The sequence below is a fragment of a genome, unplaced genomic scaffold (genome assembly GCF_019419815.1).
Source record: "Pyrus x bretschneideri cultivar Hongxiangsu unplaced genomic scaffold, Pyrus_bretschneideri_v1 Contig81, whole genome shotgun sequence".
In the NCBI taxonomy this organism is placed as follows: domain Eukaryota; kingdom Viridiplantae; phylum Streptophyta; class Magnoliopsida; order Rosales; family Rosaceae; genus Pyrus; species Pyrus x bretschneideri.
The window spans coordinates 390599-411546 of NW_025999822.1; the positions used below are offsets into that span (position 1 = coordinate 390599).

The window sequence follows — 20948 nt, forward strand, 5'->3', positions numbered from 1 at the left end:
GGTGGTGCTCCAGTCTCGGCCCCGATGATTATATATATATATATAGAGAGAGAGAGAGAGAGAGAGAGAGAGAGAAGAGAAAGAGAGGAAAGTGCTGGAGTGAGAGAGATGGGAGAGAATAGAGAGGAGAGAGAGTCCCGGTTTGTGGTGGAAGAGAGGAAGCATGGCAAGAAGAGAATGGGGAGTTTTGGGATGTGTGGGCCCCACAAGTCAAATATAAATTAATAAATATTCAAAATATCCAAACAGAAAATGTTAAAATAATAATATCAAAATATCAAAAAAAAAAAAATATATATATATATATATATAATATAGTAATTTTTCACAAAAGTATTTCTCAGATTCGTAATTCTGTAAAATCTTCATCATAGCTCCAATTTCGATTCTGCTTGTGCCTACGCGTTCGTACCGTCAAATACTTCAGGAGTACGGTAAAGTAATAACTCATACACGTCACAAACTAATGGTCAACGAAAGTCAATAATCTCGCATCTAGGGCATTTTCGTCAATTCATTCTTTTAAAATTTATAAAATCATAAAATTAGAGACAGGTTGTCACAGTTTCTGTTTTATTATTTTATCTTCGTTGTTGTTTTGAAGGAAAAATTATATGAGAGATTACTCACATCTGTGCAAATTGGATGCTAAATTCTTCAACGAACATGCCAATATGGCATGTATAACGATAACACCATTATCATAGTAAACGAAAATGAAATCCACCATTTTTAATCCCTTAGTGACTAAGGAACCCAACTCTTGATTTTGAGGAACCTAACTCTTGATTTTCTCATGTACAATATATAAGGGTAAAATGATACTGATGGATATAAAAGAATTTTAACTACACTGATTAACTTCATTTTTTTTCTTTTTTTTTTTGTTAATCAGAAATTACCAAAGTGATAATAACAACCAAGCATAGTTCAGTTCGTGAAACCAAATTCTATCAACCAAACAAAAAAATTGTAATGGGTAGTGTGCAATTTATAAATTTCTTTTTTGTGTACAGTGGGCGGGTGCAAAAAGACTAAGTTAGATGATTGAAAATAATAAGAAATTATTGTGATGGACACACACCCACAATTTATAAAATAATCACTTAATAAATATGAGCATATCTAAACAACACATATTTGAGGCGCGTAGCGCTTGCGATGCAAAAATGCCTCTCGTTTGCATGTGCGAAGAGGCTAGTATAATTTAAGGGAACTTTCATGAAAATGACTTGGACTAAGTTTAATTTAAAAAAAAAAAATCATGTTATAACTTTATTTAATGAAAAAGACTTAAATTTTAATGAAAAACTCTTAAATTTTAATTAAAAAGACAAAAAAAAAAACTTAGATTTTAATGAAAAAGACATAATTTTAATATTTTTAAAAAAATTGACGCACGGACCCACGCGCCCCTCACACAAACTGTTTATGAAACTTAATGGTACTATACTGTTTATGAAATTTAACGATACTACACTGTTTATAAAACTTAACGGTAAGACACTATTTATGAAATTTTCTACACTGTTTATGAAATTTAATGGTACTACATTGTGTATGAAATTTAACAATAGATGCTCGTCCCGGATTTTCAAGTTCTTTCACCATAATGCAATAAAAAGATAAAATAAAATAAAAAAATGATAGAGATCAATGTCCACGCCGTTAAAGTCATGCATGGCTAATAGCTCAATACCATTACTAGAAAAATGAGTAATAAGTCCAACGATGTTGTCAATGAAGTTGCTCCACCACTACCCCTAACCATCCCAACCCATACTTGACTAACTCCCTCCCAACTATGCCGCCCCAGATGTGATTCTGAATCGAATATAACCCACTTCAATTTGAAATTTTAATTTTAGAGAAATAAAATATGCTTAGATTATGTCAAAGGGTTATGCAACTGAAGGATTGGTTGGATGCTCTTTGCACACTCCTTTAGTTAGGTTTTTTTTTTTCCTTTCTTTCTCTTGTCCTTATCATGAAATAAAGTTATAGAATAATTTTTTTATTAAAACTCAAAATTTTGAAGCCCTTTTCATTAATTTTCTTATAATTTAAAGCTTCTTTCTTTGACTTTTCCCAAACTGTTAGCATGAATTTATTTTCTTTATGGATTTAACCTTACGTACATATAAAAAAAGGGTAATTTTGTATAAAATCAATAAAAAGTTACAATATTGACAATAGATCAACAATATTTATGTTAATTATAAATAGGTCAATTATGTATTATGATACTTAAATGCATTTAAAATAAGGGAAGTGTTATTAGCACTCCAAAAATCTCATTGTACACTCCTCACAAGTGTATTTTTCTTTCCTAATATAGAAAGTTTGGAGTGTAGAATGAGATTTTTGGAGTGCTAATAACAATTCCCTAAAATAAACAATGATTACAAAATCTGCCGCTACAGTTGTCATCCACTTGAACTGACACTGATACACCTCGACCGAAATCAAGGCATGATGATTCACTGGGAAGTTCTCGTGTGAGTTCCCAAAAACAAAACCGTGAGGGCGTGGTCGGGGCCCAAAGCGGACAATATCGTGCTACGGTAGTGGAGCGAGCCCGGGTTGTGGTGGGGGCCCGGGCTGGGATGTGACAAACACACTCTTTCTCATATTTTTATAGTTTTAGAATAGGTCAATACGAATTCAGTCATTGCAATGCAGTGTGTGTTTCCTGATTCTGTTTTTCATATTTGGATTCAGACGTTGTGTTGCAGTGTCCATTTCCTAGTTCTATTTTTTCCATCACTCATCGTGCGACTCTTGATTTTTACATTTCGATTCAATCACTGCAATGCAGTGTTTGTTTCCTAGTTCAGTTTTTACATTATTTTTACATTTAGATTCAGACACATTGCAATGCAGTGGCTATTTCTTGGGTTTTTATTTTTTTTATTTTTTATTTTTTACATTTGGATTCAAACACTGCAGTGTCCTTATCATGGTTCTGTTTTTATATTTTTTTACATTTGGATTCAAACACTGCAATGCTGTGTCCATTCAGACATGTCAATGCAGTGTTCATTTCCTAACTCTTTTTTTTCTTTTTTTCTTTTTTTGACATTTTGATTCAAACACTACAATGCAGCGTCCGTTTTATGGTTCTGTTTTTTATGCAGTATCTGATTTGGGCTTCAATTAAAACCTGTCGAAAACCAATTTGTCTTTCATTTTCCATCCCAAACCTCTAACCCAACAAAAAAAAACCCAAAAAATCAACTTGAACGTTCCAAAAACACGACCCAAATTGAAAATAAACTGATTTCAATTTTTCTATTCTTTCTCCTTCCTCTATCACTTCTTTCTGTGTGAATTCAATCAACAACATCTCCCCTCTTGCTCTCATTGTTATTATGAACTCAATTGGCAACTGCTTGTCTAGCCAATGATCAATGAGATTAGCCATGGATTAATGAAATTCAGTGGCAGATCAATGAGATATAACAGTCGAACGACAAATTTAATGGCGGCGATGAGATTTTCATGCCCATTGCTACAACCGAAGAGATTTTTGTTGATGGCCTTTCAAGTATAGATTCATGGCTTGTATTGATTCATAAATCAACGAGAGAGAGAGAGAGAGAGAGAGAGAGATTTTTATTGGTAGGTTTCAGTTATGGATTCATGGCTTGTATTGATTCATCAACGAGAGAGAGAGAAACATTTGGGTTATTTTCACGTATAGAAAAGAGAGGATTTTTTAGAGAGACGATCATAAAGCTTTTTATGATTTAATTTGGGGCAAAAAAGTAATTTTATAACTTTTATATGGGCTTGAAACCCATGTAACATTCCTGATTGACCTATACCTAATTAACAAAAATATTTCATTGATTAAGTCTAACATAAAAATTGACTATTGATATATGGTTCATTAATAAAAAATTTATTGACCTTTTACTAAATTTCCTTATAAAAAACTGTTTTGACATATTGATTAAAAAAAGGAGTTATAACAAATAGCCCGCGGTACTGTTTATTTAATGAAAAATCATATTTTTACACTAAAAAGTCAATTAAGATACTATTCATTTTACCTTTTATTTTGTCCTTATAGTTAAAACTTAAAGTTTTCAAACTTTTTTCATTTGTTTTTCTAACTAAAAAACTATACATACGGAGTGTTTCCTTTCTCTTTTTCATACATTTCTTCTTATTAATTCTTACTTCTTTGACTATCCAAGTAAATGACAAAGTCGGTTCCTTTTTTTTAGTCCGTCCTGCGTTACTGAGCAAAGAAAAGATCCACCGCTCGTCAACGTGCCCTCTTGGCATCAGTATGGACAGTTATCTTAACCTACCACCCTTGCTTCAGCATGTCCTATGTACAGTGAAAGCAATTAAATGAAGCAATTTCACTATCATGAGACACCTTGATTCAATAATATTTTTTTATTTAGAGAAAAACTTGTATATAATATTGCATTAGTAGATAAAAAAAAGTCAAATAATAATAAACACGTTTCATATAAGTCTTTCTCGTATCACAAATAGTATAATTCTAGAGCAATGTTTTGGTCAGTCTGTAGACATAAGTATGCAGCTGCTATCGCTCGGTTGATGCATATAAAATAAAAAAAATGCATTAGCATTCAAACAAAGCTTCTTTATTTTTCTTTGAAACATTGCACAAGTACTTCACTGATATTTCCGTATAAAAAACAGCTTCATAAAAATTCGAAACATATATAGCTAGCCTTTGTGCCTAATAAGGGCATAAATTATTGATTGGCTAGCAATACAATTATCTTTTATGGATGAGTTACCCTGTGCTCCTCAGGACTGGGCAGCTTGAAGCTGTCTCTTCGGAAGAAGTACCCAATTTCGCACCCTTCAAAAGACCTCCAAGAAGTTGTCCAGGATCATAGAAAAACTCCACCTTAACAATTTTGTTGTGCTCGTCCACCTGTTTGTTTGGTGAGTAAGGAGAAATAATTAATTAATATGGAGAAATATTTTTAAGCCATGTCAGTCTATGATATTACGTGACGTAATAATGAAAAACTTTTCTAGTAAGACTAGTGTAATTACCACATCACATATCCACTTATGATATAGCATATATATACACTTAAGAATACGATATCCTAAAATACAAAAAATTCATTTGTGTTATAACTGGTAAATTAATAACACCGCATAATTATTATGTTTCAGTGAATGAAAATTTTCTTCCTTTTGGTGGGGTTTTAGGGGTCCACCAAAATAGTTAAACGTGTACGCTTGTGTTAATACTTCTTTGATTCTAAAACCTAGATGTAGCTAATACGTGTGTTAAAATTTATCCCCAAGATGAAAGCCTCGTTAAGCTAGAGATTCGGGTTCGAAATCCTCCTTTTGTAACTAAAAATAAAAGTAAGAGCATCGTTGGATTGGCCGAGTAGTTAGGGTTAGAGAAGTACCGTAAAAATGGCCATTCCGAAGACTTCAACCATTTCTCCAGTGGGAGCATGGCCCTTGAAAGAGCCCTCCATATAACCCCAGTGCCTGAATTTGTAGATAATCTCTGGTGGCCCTGAATAAACTTGGAGGACCTCCAACGCAAACCCACGAGGGAATGTTGTTGTGAAAGCCTTGTGGGATGATTCTGCTGTTTCCTCATCTGGATTATATCCCCTGAGTTTCTCAGGCAGTGAGGTCTGAAGCAAAGGGTTATATCCTCCTCCAAGTTTCCCTATTTCTTCAATATTTATGCCTTTCCTTCCTGATCAAATCATCAAAGTACTAATACTTAATAATTATATACTGAAAACATTAAGTACCTAATTAATAAGAATATTGGATTGCACTAGCTACTGGTTAATTATTACCATTTAGACTGAAAGTGTACGTGTTGGGATCAATTGATTTGATATCATCAAGGTTGGACTTATGGAAAAGCTCCATCTCCCATGTCTTTACAAGGTTCTGCACCTCTTCTTCTAGTGACCCGGGTGGCCATATCTGAATTTGACACAGGTTTTAATTGATACATCAAAGGCAATGGTACACCTCTTGTACAAAAAAAGAAAGGGAATGATGAAAATCAAACGCACGCCACAAAATTAATTAGTATATTGTTAATTATCACTACAATTGATAGCAAGCAATCACACACACGCATATATACAGAGAGAGAGAGAGAGAGAGAGAGAGAGAGAGAGAGAGAGAGAGACCTTGGTTCTGCCTTCCTCAAAGAGCTTGTTAACAACATCATAGGTAGGGGCACCAAACTTCCATTGGGTGTTCTTTTCTCCTTCTCCAGTCAAATACGAACGGTACTTGTCTCCCTCAACACCTGAAGATGCCATGTTCAATATAGGGTAGAAGCAAAGACTACTGCTGGATATAATGTTTCACATGTAATTTCTTTCAACAGGGGTCCAATTATATAGGCAAAAAAAGTGATGAAGATAATAGTTAGAAAATAAAATAAAGTTAATAACTTTTGACCAGCTAGCCGAAGGATCATTTTTAAGTGAGGTAATGCTAGAGAGATTAAATTTGAAAACTAAATGATGTGTCACCAATAAGAAATAAGCACGTTAATCAATGCTTAAATAATAATTAAATCATCAACTTTCATGTTTTTTTAGTTTACAAAATTTAATCTATAAATTTAATTTTCCTAGCATTACCTTATTTCTCAAACTTTTTCTTTTTAAGGTTACAGTCGATTTAAAAAAAAATTATTTTCAAACATGAAATATGCTTAAATGCCACTCCATGTTCAGTAATGAACTTCTTCATCTAGAACGCTTATTTGTTGGCTTCAGTTGCAACGACATATTCGGCCTCCGTCGTGGAATCAGCAATTAAATCTTGTTTCTTGCTTTTCCAACTGACAACCCCACCATTCAGAGTGAACACATATCCGGAGTTGGAACTTCTATCATCGACGTTAGATTGGAAATTTGCGTTTGTATAGGCTTCCACTCGCAACTCTGTCGCTCCTCCATAAACGAGGAACATGTCTTTAGTTCTTTTTAAGTACTTAAGGATAGTCTTGACAGCTGCCCAATATTCTAATCCTGAGTTAGATTGATATCGACTAGTAATGCTTACAACATATGCAATATCAGGCCTTGTGCATATCATGACATACATGAGACTTCCTATGGCAGAAGCATAAGGAACATCACTCATCTGCCATATTTCTTTAGGAGTCTTAGGTCCCATGGACTTAGAAAGGTGAATACCATGTCTCACAGGAAGAAAACCTTTCTTAGATTGTTCCATCTGGAACCTACTTAGCACCTCATCTATGTACATAGATTGGGATAATCCAATTAATTTTCTATATCTATCACGATAGAGCTTTATCCCCCTCAATATATCCATACTGTAGTTATGTAGTACCAATTTATCGAACTACAAGGCGGCTCTCAGTATTTATTTTATGTGCTTACATATGATGGACAAAATAATGTGCTTACTTGTGAAGTTCTTCTAAATTTCAATGCCTATTTCTTGGATTTTAACAATGTCACATCCCGGCCCGAGCCCCCACCACGTCCCAGGCTCTATCGTAGCACGATATTGTCCACTTTGAGCCCCAACCACGCCCTCACGGTTTTGTTTCTGGGAACTCACACGAGAACTTCCCAATGGGTCACCCATTATGGAATGCTCTCACCCGAACTCGCTTAACTTCGAAGTTTCGATGGAATCCAAAGCCAGTGAGTCCCCAAAAGGTCTCATGCTAGGTAGAGATGGGAATATACATATAAGGCTTACAGGATCCACTCCCCTGGGCGATGTGGGATGTTACAATCCACCCCCCTTAGGGGTCCGACGTCCTTGTCGACACACTTCCGGCCAAGGATTGGCTCTGATACCAAATTGTCACATCCCAGCTTGGGCCCCCACCACATCCCAGGCTCGACTCCACCATAACACGATATTGTCCACTTTGGGCCCCGACCACACCCTTACGGTTTTGTTTCTAGGAACTCACACGAGAACTTCTCAGTGGGTCACCCATCATAAAATGCTCTCGCCCGAACTCGTTTAACTTTGGAATTCCGATTGAATCCGAAGACAGTGAGTCCCTAAAAGGCCTTGTGCTAGGTCGAGATGGGAACATACATATAAGGCTTACATAATCCACTCTCCTAGATGATGTGGGATGTTACAAACAATGTCTCCCTAAGTTTGAGAGGAGTTGTAGAGTTTGTTGGAAAGTAGAGAGGGGTGTAAAAAGATTTTTTTGTCAAAAATCAAGCTCCTAATATCATATTACATGTTAAGAATTTTTTAGAAAAGTTTTATGTCAACGTCGCTGGAGCGGTTCGTCTGGTAGGTGGTCTACCAAGAAATAGAGTCGTGGTTTGAGATTCTAAGGAAGCGCTGCAAGTGGTTCTTTACCACAGTAGTGAATATGAGTGTTATTTTTGCATCATAATGCTGGTATGAGCCATGTTGATTCTCTAATCTAACATCAAATCTAACAAATCTATCATTTGACCAAAAAAAAAAAAAAAAACAGGAGATTCTAAGGAAGTGCTATGTAGGGCTGTAGTTGCTGAGAATGAAATCCTCATTGAAGAAATAAAGGATCTTGCATGGGCTTATAATTAAGTTTGGAAATTCCCCGTATTGGTTTTATGATATAACCTCAACTTTCTTCATGATATCATAGAAGATTGTCCCGTCCCCTTGTGGGACTCGGCTTCTCTGCCCTCCCAGTTCCTATACACTCCTATCCCCTTCTATTTTGTACGATCACGGTTAAACCAAGTCAACATTTTGCATTGATTTTTTTTATAGAGATAATAAGACAAAAAGATAATGATATAAAATGTTAACGGGGTTTAACCGTAACTGCACAAATAGGAGAGAATGAGAGTATATAAAAATTGAGAGGGTAAAAAAGCCAAGTCCCCACTTGCAACGCCCAACAATCACAAATGCTCTTACGTGTTAAGCCCAACAGCGAGATTCCCTTTACATCACCTCATGTGGATGTGATTAAACCTTTCTTATGTGGTCAGCTTGTGGTGAGACATGTACTGAGAGATGTGAATGTGGTGGCTCATCGGTTACCTCGTCATAATTTACAATGTCGGGGTCCGTCATCTCCGCTTGGCTCTGGGCCTCCGTAGCTTATGCAATGTGTTTACGATGAGTCTGTACCCCTGGTGTACCCAATCAATTATTCAAGATTTTTGGCATTTTTTTTTTTCAAACTTACTCCCATTCTCATTTCAACATAATTAAGAAGGAAAAAAAAACATGGTAGCAAAAGGATTTGCCTATCGTTATAATCATGCTTTTGTTTCGTTTAGTAACTAATTAAGTTACAGTTTGATATCTATAGTTTAAAGGCAAGGTGGTCTACTTTCCGTCTCTTAATAAAAAGGGTTGATCATTTTACTTAGTAATATGGTTTGATTATTCATCTTCACTTATAGGCAAGGTGGTCTACTTTCCGTCTCTTAATAAAAAGGGTTGATCATTTTACTTAGTAATATGGTTTCGTTATTCATCTTCACTTATAAATGAAAGGTCTTAGATTTAAATATAATAGATGGCGAGTTCAAAATCGATTTATTCTCCCAATCCTTAATGTAAATATTTCGTTGTATAAAAAACAATAACGAGGGTTGATCATTGTCATTAATTAGTAATATGATCTAGTAGTTTTCCTTTTCACTTATAAGTAAAATGTCCTAAGTTCAAAATCCATGTATTCTCTCACCCCCTTTATGTAAATATATCGAATATATCGGTGTATAAAAAAACGAGAGTTAATCATTAACATAATGAAATGTGTTTCCATATTTTGAATTCAAATGATGAATTTCGTACAATATATACAAATTCAGCCAAGCTGTATATTGATACAATATACATTAATCACATAGTTGACCTATTCTAAATCTTGAGCAACCTGGAATCCGAGCATGATAAAGGATCATTATTGATGGAGATTTGCGGTAGACTTGCCACGTTCCCCAACAATTAACATGAACATATGTCGCTGTTACTGGTTGATATGAATAGCAAGTAGGTTTGACACTTTGAAGGGATAAACATAAAATTGAGCAATATTACATCACGATTCGTGTTTATTTTGTGCATTTAAATCAAATAAAACAAGGAGAGAAAAAAAAATGTATATACAATATGCATGTTTCAATATTTGCATTGTATAAAAATCCCAGAGTGAATTTGTCGCTCATCTAGATTTCATATTTTACATTCAGGATAATGTTTTACTTATATTTGCTGTGGTCAGCATGCATTAATAACGCACACCTAGTCAAAAGATGTAAAACCACAAGCATTAATATTAAATGTTTGTATGTTAATTATATTTTAAGTGCGGCTTTGCCCGCACTATTATCTTTAGAGAATGACATATATTATATATTATCTAAAATACAAACATATCATTTCAATATATATATATATATATGTATATATCATAAAAGTTTAGCAACATACAACATATCAATTAAAAGTTCAACATATATTATAAAAAATAAAATTACCTACTCGTCATCGCCACTAAGGTTTGCTACTTTTGCACTCATGATACGAGCCCATGACACATGGGTGTTGCGCATTGCTGCTTTTGCAGTCCCGATACGAAATTAAAATTGATTTATAGAAAGCAAAATTAAGGTTTCGGGCTTGGACCTTGGAAGACGTTTTCTTTTATCAAGTCGGTTTTCTTTTATCAAAGTCGGTTGTCTTATTGATCGATTGGACCTTGTACCTCCAACTATGCATTACGCATTAAATACCAGCCGAAGGTGAAGAGTTGAATACACGCGGCAGTGTGAGCAAATTTGTTTTATATAACTATACATGTGCAAAAAAAATTTGTGTCCCTGCCCTGGACATAGTCCCAATTAATACTAGATTAGGGCCGGCTCTGGTTCCAATATGTCAACTATGTTACAATAGTTCTGAATTTATTAAGCACTTTTTTATTTTTTTTGGTGAATTTGTGTAACGTGCTTAGTTTTGGTTTGCTACTCAATTTGGCCCTATTCTTCCGCTTGCGGATTTCTTCTCGAATTTATGACTTGCCTTTGTGTCAAAGCAGTTTTCTCCACAATTCTGCATTGTTTGGTTAGCATCAAGGTTTTTCTTATTATTGGCTATTTGGAAGATGCGTAATAAAGTGAAGTTTGAAAATATGTCTCCTTCCTTTTTATGCATTTTTCGTTTTATTTTAGCCTGGATAAGACAGGTTGGATTTTTCACTCCTGGTCATGTACATGGTATTTTGGATAAGAAACTTTTACTCGTTTTGGAATCTTGGATCCTTCTATAGTTCATGTTCTTTTGCCTTGGGTGAAAGTGAATATGGATGACCTTGCTAAAGGTAACCTAGGTCCTACGGCTTGTGGTGAGGTTTTTTCGTGATTCTACGAGTTATTTTTTTGGTGGTTTCTCCCTAAGCTTAGGTCATCATACTTCTTTCTATGCAAAGCTTCATGCTATCATCCTTGCAATGGAGTTCTATTCTAGGACGATATCTTGTTTTGCTTCTGGTTCTTTTTCTCCTCCTTAGTCGTTCCAAACTTTATTGGAGAAACTGTATTTCCTTGTTGCTGCACATGGGTTTTCGTTGCTCTCATACATCTCGAGAAAGGAATACAGTTGCTGAAAATTAACTGCTGCAGACTCAAGCTATGGCAACTTGGAGTGCATATGTATACTAACAAGTTCAAAAACAAATTGCTATACAACTTAACAACATATTGTTAACCAATAGCTACTAGAAAGAGGACACATGAGACAATCAGAATTTGTCATTTAACAAATGACATGGGTAGCCAACTCATCATCCTAGCATTGCCCCCTCACTACTTAAGCACCTTCAGCCCTCGTTTAGGTCTTGTTTGGTATAAAGGTTTCAATGGGAATGGATAAAGAAGTATTTTCCAGGTAATGTTGAAAGAAATGCAAATTTGTGGCCAAGTTAAGAAGAAATTGTAGGTTTTTCGGGAAATGATTTAAGTTTTGGTATGAAATTAAAGAGTTGAAATTAACAAATCAGCAGGAATCACGTACAAAATGCACAACAAAACAGAAAATATATTAGCAGGAAAAAGATATGGATTAAAGAAAGGAACCATCAGACACCAAAATTGTATCCCCAAAAGCAAAAGAGCTGTTCGGTCCGCATCATGGTTGGATCAAAAGATCCCATCACTTGGTCCCTCTTATCAAATCCATATCATTTTTTCAAAACAATGCCCTTGAATTTCAATGCAGAGAACGCACAAAGCACGCAAATTTGAGAAATAAAAACAAAATAATAAAATAAAAAGGCAAGGGGCTCAGCAGAATTGGGTATGAGAAATTTATCAGCAAAGATTGATTGAAATCAAATCATCAGAGTGGTGCATGACTTCCTCAGGTGATCATCACTGCCCCCCGCACACACAAATACACTAACCTAACACAAAAGACTCGCTCGCAATCGCATAGAGAAACTGTTAATAAAAAGGGTTGCTCAGTTTAAAGGCAAGGTAGTCTACTTTCCATCTCTTAATAAAAAGGGTTGATCATTTTACTTAGTAATATGGTTTGATTATTCATCTTCACTTATAGGCAAGGTGGTCTACTTTCCGTCTCTTAATAAAAAGGGTTGATCATTTTACTTAGTAATATGGTTTGGTTATTCATCTTTATTTATAAGTGAAAAGTCTTAGATTCAAATATAATAGATGGCGAGTTCAAAATCTATTTATTCCCCCAATCCTTAATGTAAATATTTCGTTGTATAAAAAACAATAACGAGGGTTGATCATTGCCATTAATTAGTAATATGATCTAGTAGTTTTCCTTTTCACTTATATGTAAAAGGTCGTAAGTTCAAAATCCATCTATTCTCTCACCCCTTTATGTAAATATATCGAATATATCGGTGTATAAAAAAACGAGAGTTAATCATTAACGTAATGAAATGTGTTTCCATATTTTGAATTCAAATGATGAATTTCGTACAATATATACAAATTCAGCCAAGCTGTATATGGATACAATATACATTAATCACATAGTTGACCTATTCTAAATCTTGAGCAACCTGGAATCCGAGCATGATAAAGGATCATTATTGATGGAGATTTGCGATAGACTTGCCACGTTCCCCAACAATTAACATGAACATATGTCGCTGTTACTGGTTGATATGAATAGCAAGTAGGTTTGACACTTTGAAAGGATAAACATAAAATCGAGCAATATTACATCACGATTCGTGTTTATTTTTTGCATTTAAATCAAATAAAACAAGGAGAGAAAAAAAAATGTATATACAATATGCATGTTTCAATATTTCCACTGTATAAAAATTCCAGAATGAATTTGTCGCTCGTCTAGATTTCATATTTTAGATTCAGGATAATGTTTTACTTATACTTTCCGTGGTCAGCACGCATCAATAACGCATACCTAGTCAAAAGATGTAAAACCACAAGCATTCATATTAAATGTTTGTATGTTAATTATATTTTAAGTGCGTCTTTGCCCGCACTATTATCTTTAGAGAATGACATATATTATATATTATCTAAAATACAAACATATCATTTCAATATATATATATATATGTATATATCATAAAAGTTTAGCAACATACAACATATCAATTAAAAGTTCAACATATATTATAAAAAATAAAACTACCTACTCGTCATCGCCACTCAGGTTTGCTGCTTTTGCAGTCATGATACGAGCCCATGACTCATGGGTGTTGCGGATTGCTGCTTTTGCTGTCCCGATACGAAATTAAAATTGATTTATAAAAAGCAAAATTAAGGTTTCGGGCTTGGACCTTGGAACTTGGTCCTTGGAAGACGTTTAAGAGCACTCCCACCGTTGCATTTAGCTCGGGGGACCGGCTCCAGAACAAAGGCCCGAGGGCCGGTGGAAGGCGTCCAGCGTGACGCAGGCCGGGGGACGGGGGAGGCCCGAGGGCCAGGCCCGTGAGGGATTGCCAGCCCTTGAGTCCGAGGTGGGAGTGACGCAAGGCTGACGCCAGGATGGCGTCAGCGTAATATTTTATTTTTTTTGTGTCAGGCGCGTGCACCCCACCCGCGCGTGGGGGCGCGTCATGACACGTTAATCAGAAAAAAAAAAAAGGTTTGTCTGTTACCGTTGGGAAGCCACGTGGCTTCCCACGGTACGTTAGATCCTAACGGTCACTTAATGTGGACCGTTAGATCTCAACGGTAAAAAAAATTCAAACTGTCAGATTTAATATCCACCGTTCGATCTGAGATCAACGGTGGATATTAAAATGCTTTAAAAATTAAAAAATAAATGAAAAAATAGTTTTAAAAATCTGAAAAGTTACCGTTGTGACACGTGGCACAATCTGGAGCGTTGGAATTCAAATTTTTTTATATCCAACGGCAGAGATTAATTAATTGAATAAAAATTTAAAAAAAATTGTAAAAAATTCAAAAAAATTCAAAAAAATATCTGAAAAATCTGAAAAAAATTGTAAAAAATTCAAAAAAATTCAAAAAAATATCTGAAAAATCTGAAAAAAATTGTAAAAAAAATTGTTTTTACTTTTCTATAAATACCTTCTCATTATCATCTACCTTCACAACAATTTCATATTTTCTCAACTACTTTCAATCACATTCCTTTCTTTGTCTCAAAGTTTGAATCCATTTTTTTTCAACAAAATGACCACTGGTGCAGGTACGAATTGGTCGCTTATTGAAGATGTTGCGTTGTGTACTAGCTGGGTTGAAGTTACTCATAGTTCGCTTACGGGTAATGAGATGCAGTTGCGAGAAATGTGGAGTCTTATTCATACAAATTTTCTTGAGAAAATTGGTGGGCAAAGAACCAAAGAATCGATGTCCAGTCGTTGGAAATTACTTAGCCAATCGTTTAGTACGTGGAGAGACGCTTTGGCACAAGCTAGTAATAATATTCGAAGTGGGGAAAATTACTCGGATATGGTAACAAGATATTATTATTTATTGTTTGTATTCTTTATTTGTTACGTACAAAATTTATTATTTATTGTTACTTATTTGTTACATTATAATTATGTTGTTTGTTACATTATAATTATGTTGTTTGTATTATTAATTTGTTTGTTACATTATAATTATGTTATTGTTACTTATTTGTTACATTTATTTGTTACATTATAATTATGTTGTTTGTATTATTTATTTGTTACTTATTTTCATTATAATTAATGTATAATATCACTTACATTAAGAAAAAAAAATGTGTATATTTAAGGTTAAAATTATTTACTAAACTTGAAGCCTTCTTACTTATTTTCATTATCTTTGTTACTTATATATATATATATATATGTATATTTGATAGTTACTTATTTTCATTATAATTATTTATTTGTTACTTATTTTTATTGTGTAGGAACTTCAAGCACAAGCTTGGTACGCTGCCAAAACCAAAAGCAAAAATAAATCATTCAACCGGTGGGAATGTTGGAATATTGTCAAAGATTGTCCTAAATTTAGAGTTGTGCCAGTTGGTCCAGAAGTGCACATGAACAGCACCCCTCAAAGATTGTGAACCGATTATGACACGTGGCGCAACGTGATTGGTTAATAATCTTATCAGAAATCCATATTATAATTATTTATTTTGTATTATTTAATAATACTTAGGATAATGACACGTGGCGCACCGACAACGATTAAAAATCTTATCCGATATTACATTTAAAATTATTTTGTATTAATTTTATAAATAAAAAAAATACTAATATTTTATTGCCTATTGCCAGGGCTATAGAAGTGTAACGGTGGAGATGCAAAATCTATTGCCAGGGCTACTTACTGTTCATTAAGGGCAATTACTGTTCATTAGGTGGATTGAATAGTGTATTGCCAGGGGGGAGGGCTCCAACGCTGGAGTTGCTCTAAAGACCAAAGAGAAGGTCATTGCTTGAGAAGAATTTACCAAGGTGTCAAAGATGAACATAAGAGCTTTCATTTTTTTTTATCAAAGTCGGTTGCCTTATTGATCGATTGGAACTTGTAGCTCCAACTATGCATTACGCATTAAATACCAGCCGAAGGTGAAGAGTTGAATGCACGCGGCAGTGTGAGCAAATTTGTTTTATATAACTATACATGTGCAAAAAAAATTTGTGTCCCTTTCAATTTTAGGCCCCGGACCTAGTTCCAATTAATACTAGATTAGGGCCGGCTCTGGTTCCAATATGTCAACTATGTTACAATAGTTCTGAATTTATTAAGCATTTTTTTATTTTTTTGTGAATTTGTATAACGTGCATAGTTTTGGTTTGCTACTCAATTTGGCAATATTCTTCCGCTTGCGTGTTTCTTCTCGAATTTATGACTTAGCCTTGTCAAAGCAGTTTTCTCCACAATTCTACATTGTTTGGTTAGCATCAAGGTTTTTCTTATTATTAGCTATTTGGAAGATGCGTAATAAAGTGAAGTTTGAAAGTATGTCTCCTTCTTTTTATGCATTTTTCTTTTTATTTTAGCCCGGATAAGACAGGTTGGATTTTTCACTCCTGGTCATGTACATGATATTTTGGATAAGAAACTTTTACTCCTTTTGGAATCTTGGATCCTTCTATAGTTCATGTTCTTTTGCCTTGGGTAAAAGTGAATATGGATGACCTTGCTAAAGGTAACCTAGGTCCTACGGCTTGTGGTGAGGTTTTTTCGTGATTCTACGAGTTATTTTTTTGGTGGTTTCTCCCTAAGCTTAGGCCATCATACTTCTTTCTATGCAAAGCTTCATGCTATCATCCTTGCAATGGAGTTCTATTCTAGTATGATATCTTGTTTTGCTTCTGGTTCTTTTTCTTCTCCTTAGTCATTCCAAACTTTATTGGAGAAACTGTATTTCCCTGTTGCTGCACATGGGTTTTCATTGCTCTCATACATCTCGAGAAAGGAATGCAATTGCTGAAAATTAACTGCTGCAGACTCAAGCTATGGCAACTTGGAGTGCATATGTATACTAACAAGTTCAAAAACAAATTGCTATAAAACTTAACAACATATTGTTAACCAATAGCTACTAGAAAGAGGACACATGAGACAATCAGAATTTGTCATTTAACAAATGACATGGGTAGCCAACTCATCATCCTAGCATTGCCCCCTCACTACTTAAGCACCTTCAGCCCTCGTTTAGGTCTTGTTTGGTATAAAGGTTTCAATGGGAATGGATAAAGAAGTATTTTCCAGGTAATGTTGAAAGAAATGCAAATTTGTGGCCAAGTTAAGAAGAAATTGTAGGTTTTTCGGGAAATGATTTAAGTTTTGGTATGAAATTAAAGAGTTGAAATTAACAAATCAGCAGGAATCACGTACAAAATGCACAACAAAACAGAAAATATATTAGCAGGAAAAAGATATGGATTAAAGAAAGGAACCATCAGACACCAAAATTGTATCCCCAAAAGCAAAAGAGCTGTTCGGTCCGCATCATGGTTGGATCAAAAGATCCCATCACTTGGTCCCTCTTATCAAATCCATATCATTTTTTCAAAACAATGCCCTTGAATTTCAATGCAGAGAACGCACAAAGCACGCAAATTTGAGAAATAAAAACAAAATAATAAAATAAAAAGGCAAGGGGCTCAGCAGAATTGGGTATGAGAAATTTATCAGCAAAGATTGATTGAAATCAAATCATCAGAGTGGTGCATGACTTCCTCAGGTGATCATCACTGCCCCCCGCACACACAAATACACTAACCTAACACAAAAGACTCGCTCGCAATCGCATAGAGAAACTGTTAATAAAAAGGGTTGCTCAGTTTAAAGGCAAGGTGGTCTACTTTCCGTCTCTTAATAAAAAGGGTTGATCATTTTACTTAGTAATATGGTTTGATTATTCATCTTCACTTATAGGCAAGGTGGTCTACTTTCCGTCTCTTAATAAAAAGGGTTGATCATTTTACTTAGTGATATGGTTTGGTTATTCATTTTTATTTATAAGTGAAAGGTCTTAGATTCAAATATAATAGATGGCGAGTTCAAAATCTATTTATTCCCCCAATCCTTAATGTAAATATTTCGTTGTATAAAAAACAATAACGAGGGTTGATCATTGCCATTAATTAGTAATATGATCTAGTAGTTTTCTTTTTCACTTATATGTAAAAGGTCGTAAGTTCAAAATCCATCTATTCTCTCACCCCTTTATGTAAATATATCGAATATATCGGTGTATAAAAAAACGAGAGTTAATCATTAACGTAATGAAATGTGTTTCCATATTTTGAATTCAGATGATGAATTCCGTACAATATATACAAATTCAGCCAAGCTGTATATGGATACAATATACATTAATCACATAGTTGACCTATTCTAAATCTTGAGCAACCTGGAATCCGAGCATGATAAAGGATCATTATTGATGGAGATTTGCGGTAGACTTGCCACGTTCCCCAACAATTAACATGAACATATGTCGCTGTTACTGGTTGATATGAATAGCAAGTAGGTTTGACACTTTGAAAGGATAAACATAAAATTGAGCAATATTACATCACGATTCGTGTTTATTTTTTGCATTTAAATCAAATAAAACAAGGAGAGAAAAAAAAATGTATATACAATATGCATGTTTCAACATTTGCACTGTATAAAAATTCCAGAATGAATTTGTCGCTCGTCTAGATTTCATATTTTAGATTCAGGATAATGTTTTACTTATACTTTCCGTGGTCAGCACGCATCAATAACGCATACCTAGTCAAAAGATGTAAAACCACAAGCATTTGCTGTCCCGATAACTCATGGGTGTTGCGGATTGCTGCTTTTGCTGTCCCGATACGAAATTAAAATTGATTTATAAAAAGCAAAATTAAGGTTTCGGGCTTGAACCTTGGAACTTGGTCCTTGGAAGACGTTTAAAGACCAAAGAGAAGGTCATTGCTTGAGAAGAATTTACCAAGGTGTCAAAGATGAACATAAGAGCTTTCATTTTTTTTTATCAAAGTCAGTTGCCTTATTGATCGATTGGAACTTGTAGCTCCAACTATGCATTACGCATTAAATACCAGCCGAAGGTGAAGAGTTGAATGCACGCGGCAGTGTGAGCAAATTTGTTTTATATAACTATACATGTGCAAAAAAAATTTGTGTCCCTTTCAATTTTAGGCCCTGGACATAGTCCCAATTAATACTAGATTAGGGCCGGCTCTGGTTCCAATATGTCAACTATGTTACAATAGTTCTGAATTTATTAAGCACTTTTTTATTTTTTTTAGGTGAATTTGTATAACGTGCTTAGTTTTGGTTTGCTACTCAATTTGGCCCTATTCTTCCGCTTGCGGATTTCTTCTCGAATTTATGACTTGCCTTTGTGTCAAAGCAGTTTTCTCCACAATTCTGCATTGTTTGGTTAGCATCAAGTTTTTTCTTATTATTGGCTATTTGGAAGATGCGTAATAAAGTGAAGTTTGAAAGTATGTCTCCTTCTTTTTATGCATTTTTCTTTTTATTTTAGCCCGGATAAGACAGGTTGGATTTTTCACTCCTGGTCATGTACATGGTATTTTGGATAAGAAACTTTTACTCCTTTTGGAATCTTGGATCCTTCTATAGTTCATGTTCTTTTGCCTTGGGTAAAAGTGAATATGGATGACCTTGCTAAAGGTAACCTAGGTCCTACGGCTTGTGATGAGGTTTTTTCGTGATTCTACGAGTTATTTTTTTGGTGGTTTCTCCCTAAGCTTAGGCCATCATACTTCTTTCTATGCAAAGCTTCATGCTATCATCCTTGCAATGGAGTTCTATTCTAGTATGATATCTTGTTTTGCTTCTGGTTCTTTTTCTTCTCCTTAGTCATTCCAAACTTTATTGGAGAAACTGTATTTCCCTGTTGCTGCACATGGGTTTTCATTGCTCTCATACATCTCGAGAAAGGAATGCAGTTGCTGAAAATTAACTGCTGCACACTCAAGCTATGGCAACTTGGAGTGCATATGTGTACTAACAAGTTCAAAAACAAATTGCTAAACAACTCAACAACATATTGTTAACCAATAGTTACTACGAAGAGGACACATGAGACAATCAGAATTTGTCATTTAACAAATGACATGGGTAGCCAACTCATCATCCTAGCATTGCCCCCTCACTACTTAAGCACCTTCAGCTCTCGTTTAGGTCTTGCTTGGTATAAAGGTTTCAATGGGAATGGATAAAGAAGTATTTTCCAGGTAATGTTGAAAGAAATGCAAATTTGTGGCCAAGTTAGAAGAAATTGTAGGTTTTTCGTGAAATGATTTTAAGTTTTGGTATGAAATTAAAGAGTTGAAATTAACAAATCAGCAGGAATCACGTACAAAATGCACAACAAAACAGAAAATATATTAGCAGGAAAAAGATATGGATTAAAGAAAGGAACCATCAGACACCAAAATTGTATCCCCAAAAGCAAAAGAGCTGTACGGTCCGCATCATGGTTGGATCAAAAGATCCCATCACTTGGTCCCTCTCATCAAATCCATATCATTTTTTCAAAACAATGCCCTTGAATTTCAAATCTGGATGCAGAGAACGCACAAAGCACGCAAATTTGAAAAATAAAAACAAAATAATATAATAAAAAGGCAAGGGGCTCAGCAGAATTGGGTATGAGAAATTTATCAGCACAGATTGATTGAAATCAAATCATCAGAGTGGTGCATGACTTCCTCAGGTGATCATCACTGCCCCCCGCACACACAAATACACCAACCAAACACAAAAGACTCGCTCGCAATCGCACAGAGAACGAGAGACCGCCGTACAAAGAGATAAGCTTTGGAAGGTTTTGCAATGTTATTTATAGAGGTATACGCAAAACCCTAGCTCCCCGATTTTGCAGGGTGCAAAGACAAATCTACCCTACCATTTCTTTCGGGCTAAGGAGTAGGGAGGCAAGGCCCATAGGGTTTTCTTCCCCCCTCTCAGAGAAGAGAAGGCCCATTATTATTTTTCCTT

General features: G+C 34.9%; 1 protein-coding gene and 3 non-coding genes across 4 annotated transcripts; all 4 read right to left on the minus strand.

Annotated features, from left to right (window-relative positions):
* Nucleotides 1-4603: 4603 nt before the first annotated feature.
* On the minus strand, nucleotides 4604-6375 carry LOC103939740 (pathogen-related protein). The gene is made up of 4 exons (XM_009349857.3): nucleotides 6174-6375; nucleotides 5829-5961; nucleotides 5421-5722; nucleotides 4604-4924 (listed from the first exon to the last, which is right to left on the minus strand). The coding sequence occupies exons 1-4, from the start codon at nucleotides 6306-6308 to the stop codon at nucleotides 4781-4783; spliced, it is 714 nt and encodes a 237-aa protein (XP_009348132.1). The 5' UTR covers nucleotides 6309-6375; the 3' UTR covers nucleotides 4604-4780.
* A 5917-nt stretch (nucleotides 6376-12292) lies between these two features.
* LOC125473303 lies at nucleotides 12293-12392 on the minus strand. Its single transcript, XR_007255213.1, has one exon. It is a non-coding gene; the product is annotated as a small nucleolar RNA Z221/R21b (small nucleolar RNA).
* A 5191-nt stretch (nucleotides 12393-17583) lies between these two features.
* LOC125473304 lies at nucleotides 17584-17683 on the minus strand. Its single transcript, XR_007255215.1, has one exon. It is a non-coding gene; the product is annotated as a small nucleolar RNA Z221/R21b (small nucleolar RNA).
* Nucleotides 17684-20580: 2897 nt separating this feature from the next.
* On the minus strand, nucleotides 20581-20680 carry LOC125473305. Its single transcript, XR_007255216.1, has one exon. It is a non-coding gene; the product is annotated as a small nucleolar RNA Z221/R21b (small nucleolar RNA).
* Nucleotides 20681-20948: the final 268 nt, after the last annotated feature.

Excerpts from the sequence above, each read along its gene's own strand:
- LOC103939740 (XM_009349857.3), bottom strand. The coding sequence starts at position 6,308 with ATGGCATCTTCAGGTGTTGAGGGAGACAAGTACCGTTCGTATTTGACT. Across the intron at positions 5,962-6,173 it reads TTGAGGAAGGCAGAACCAAG|ATATGGCCACCCGGGTCACT; the intron begins GTCTCTCTCTCT and ends TGTCAAATTCAG. Across the intron at positions 5,723-5,828 it reads GTACACTTTCAGTCTAAATG|GAAGGAAAGGCATAAATATT; the intron begins GTAATAATTAAC and ends TGATTTGATCAG.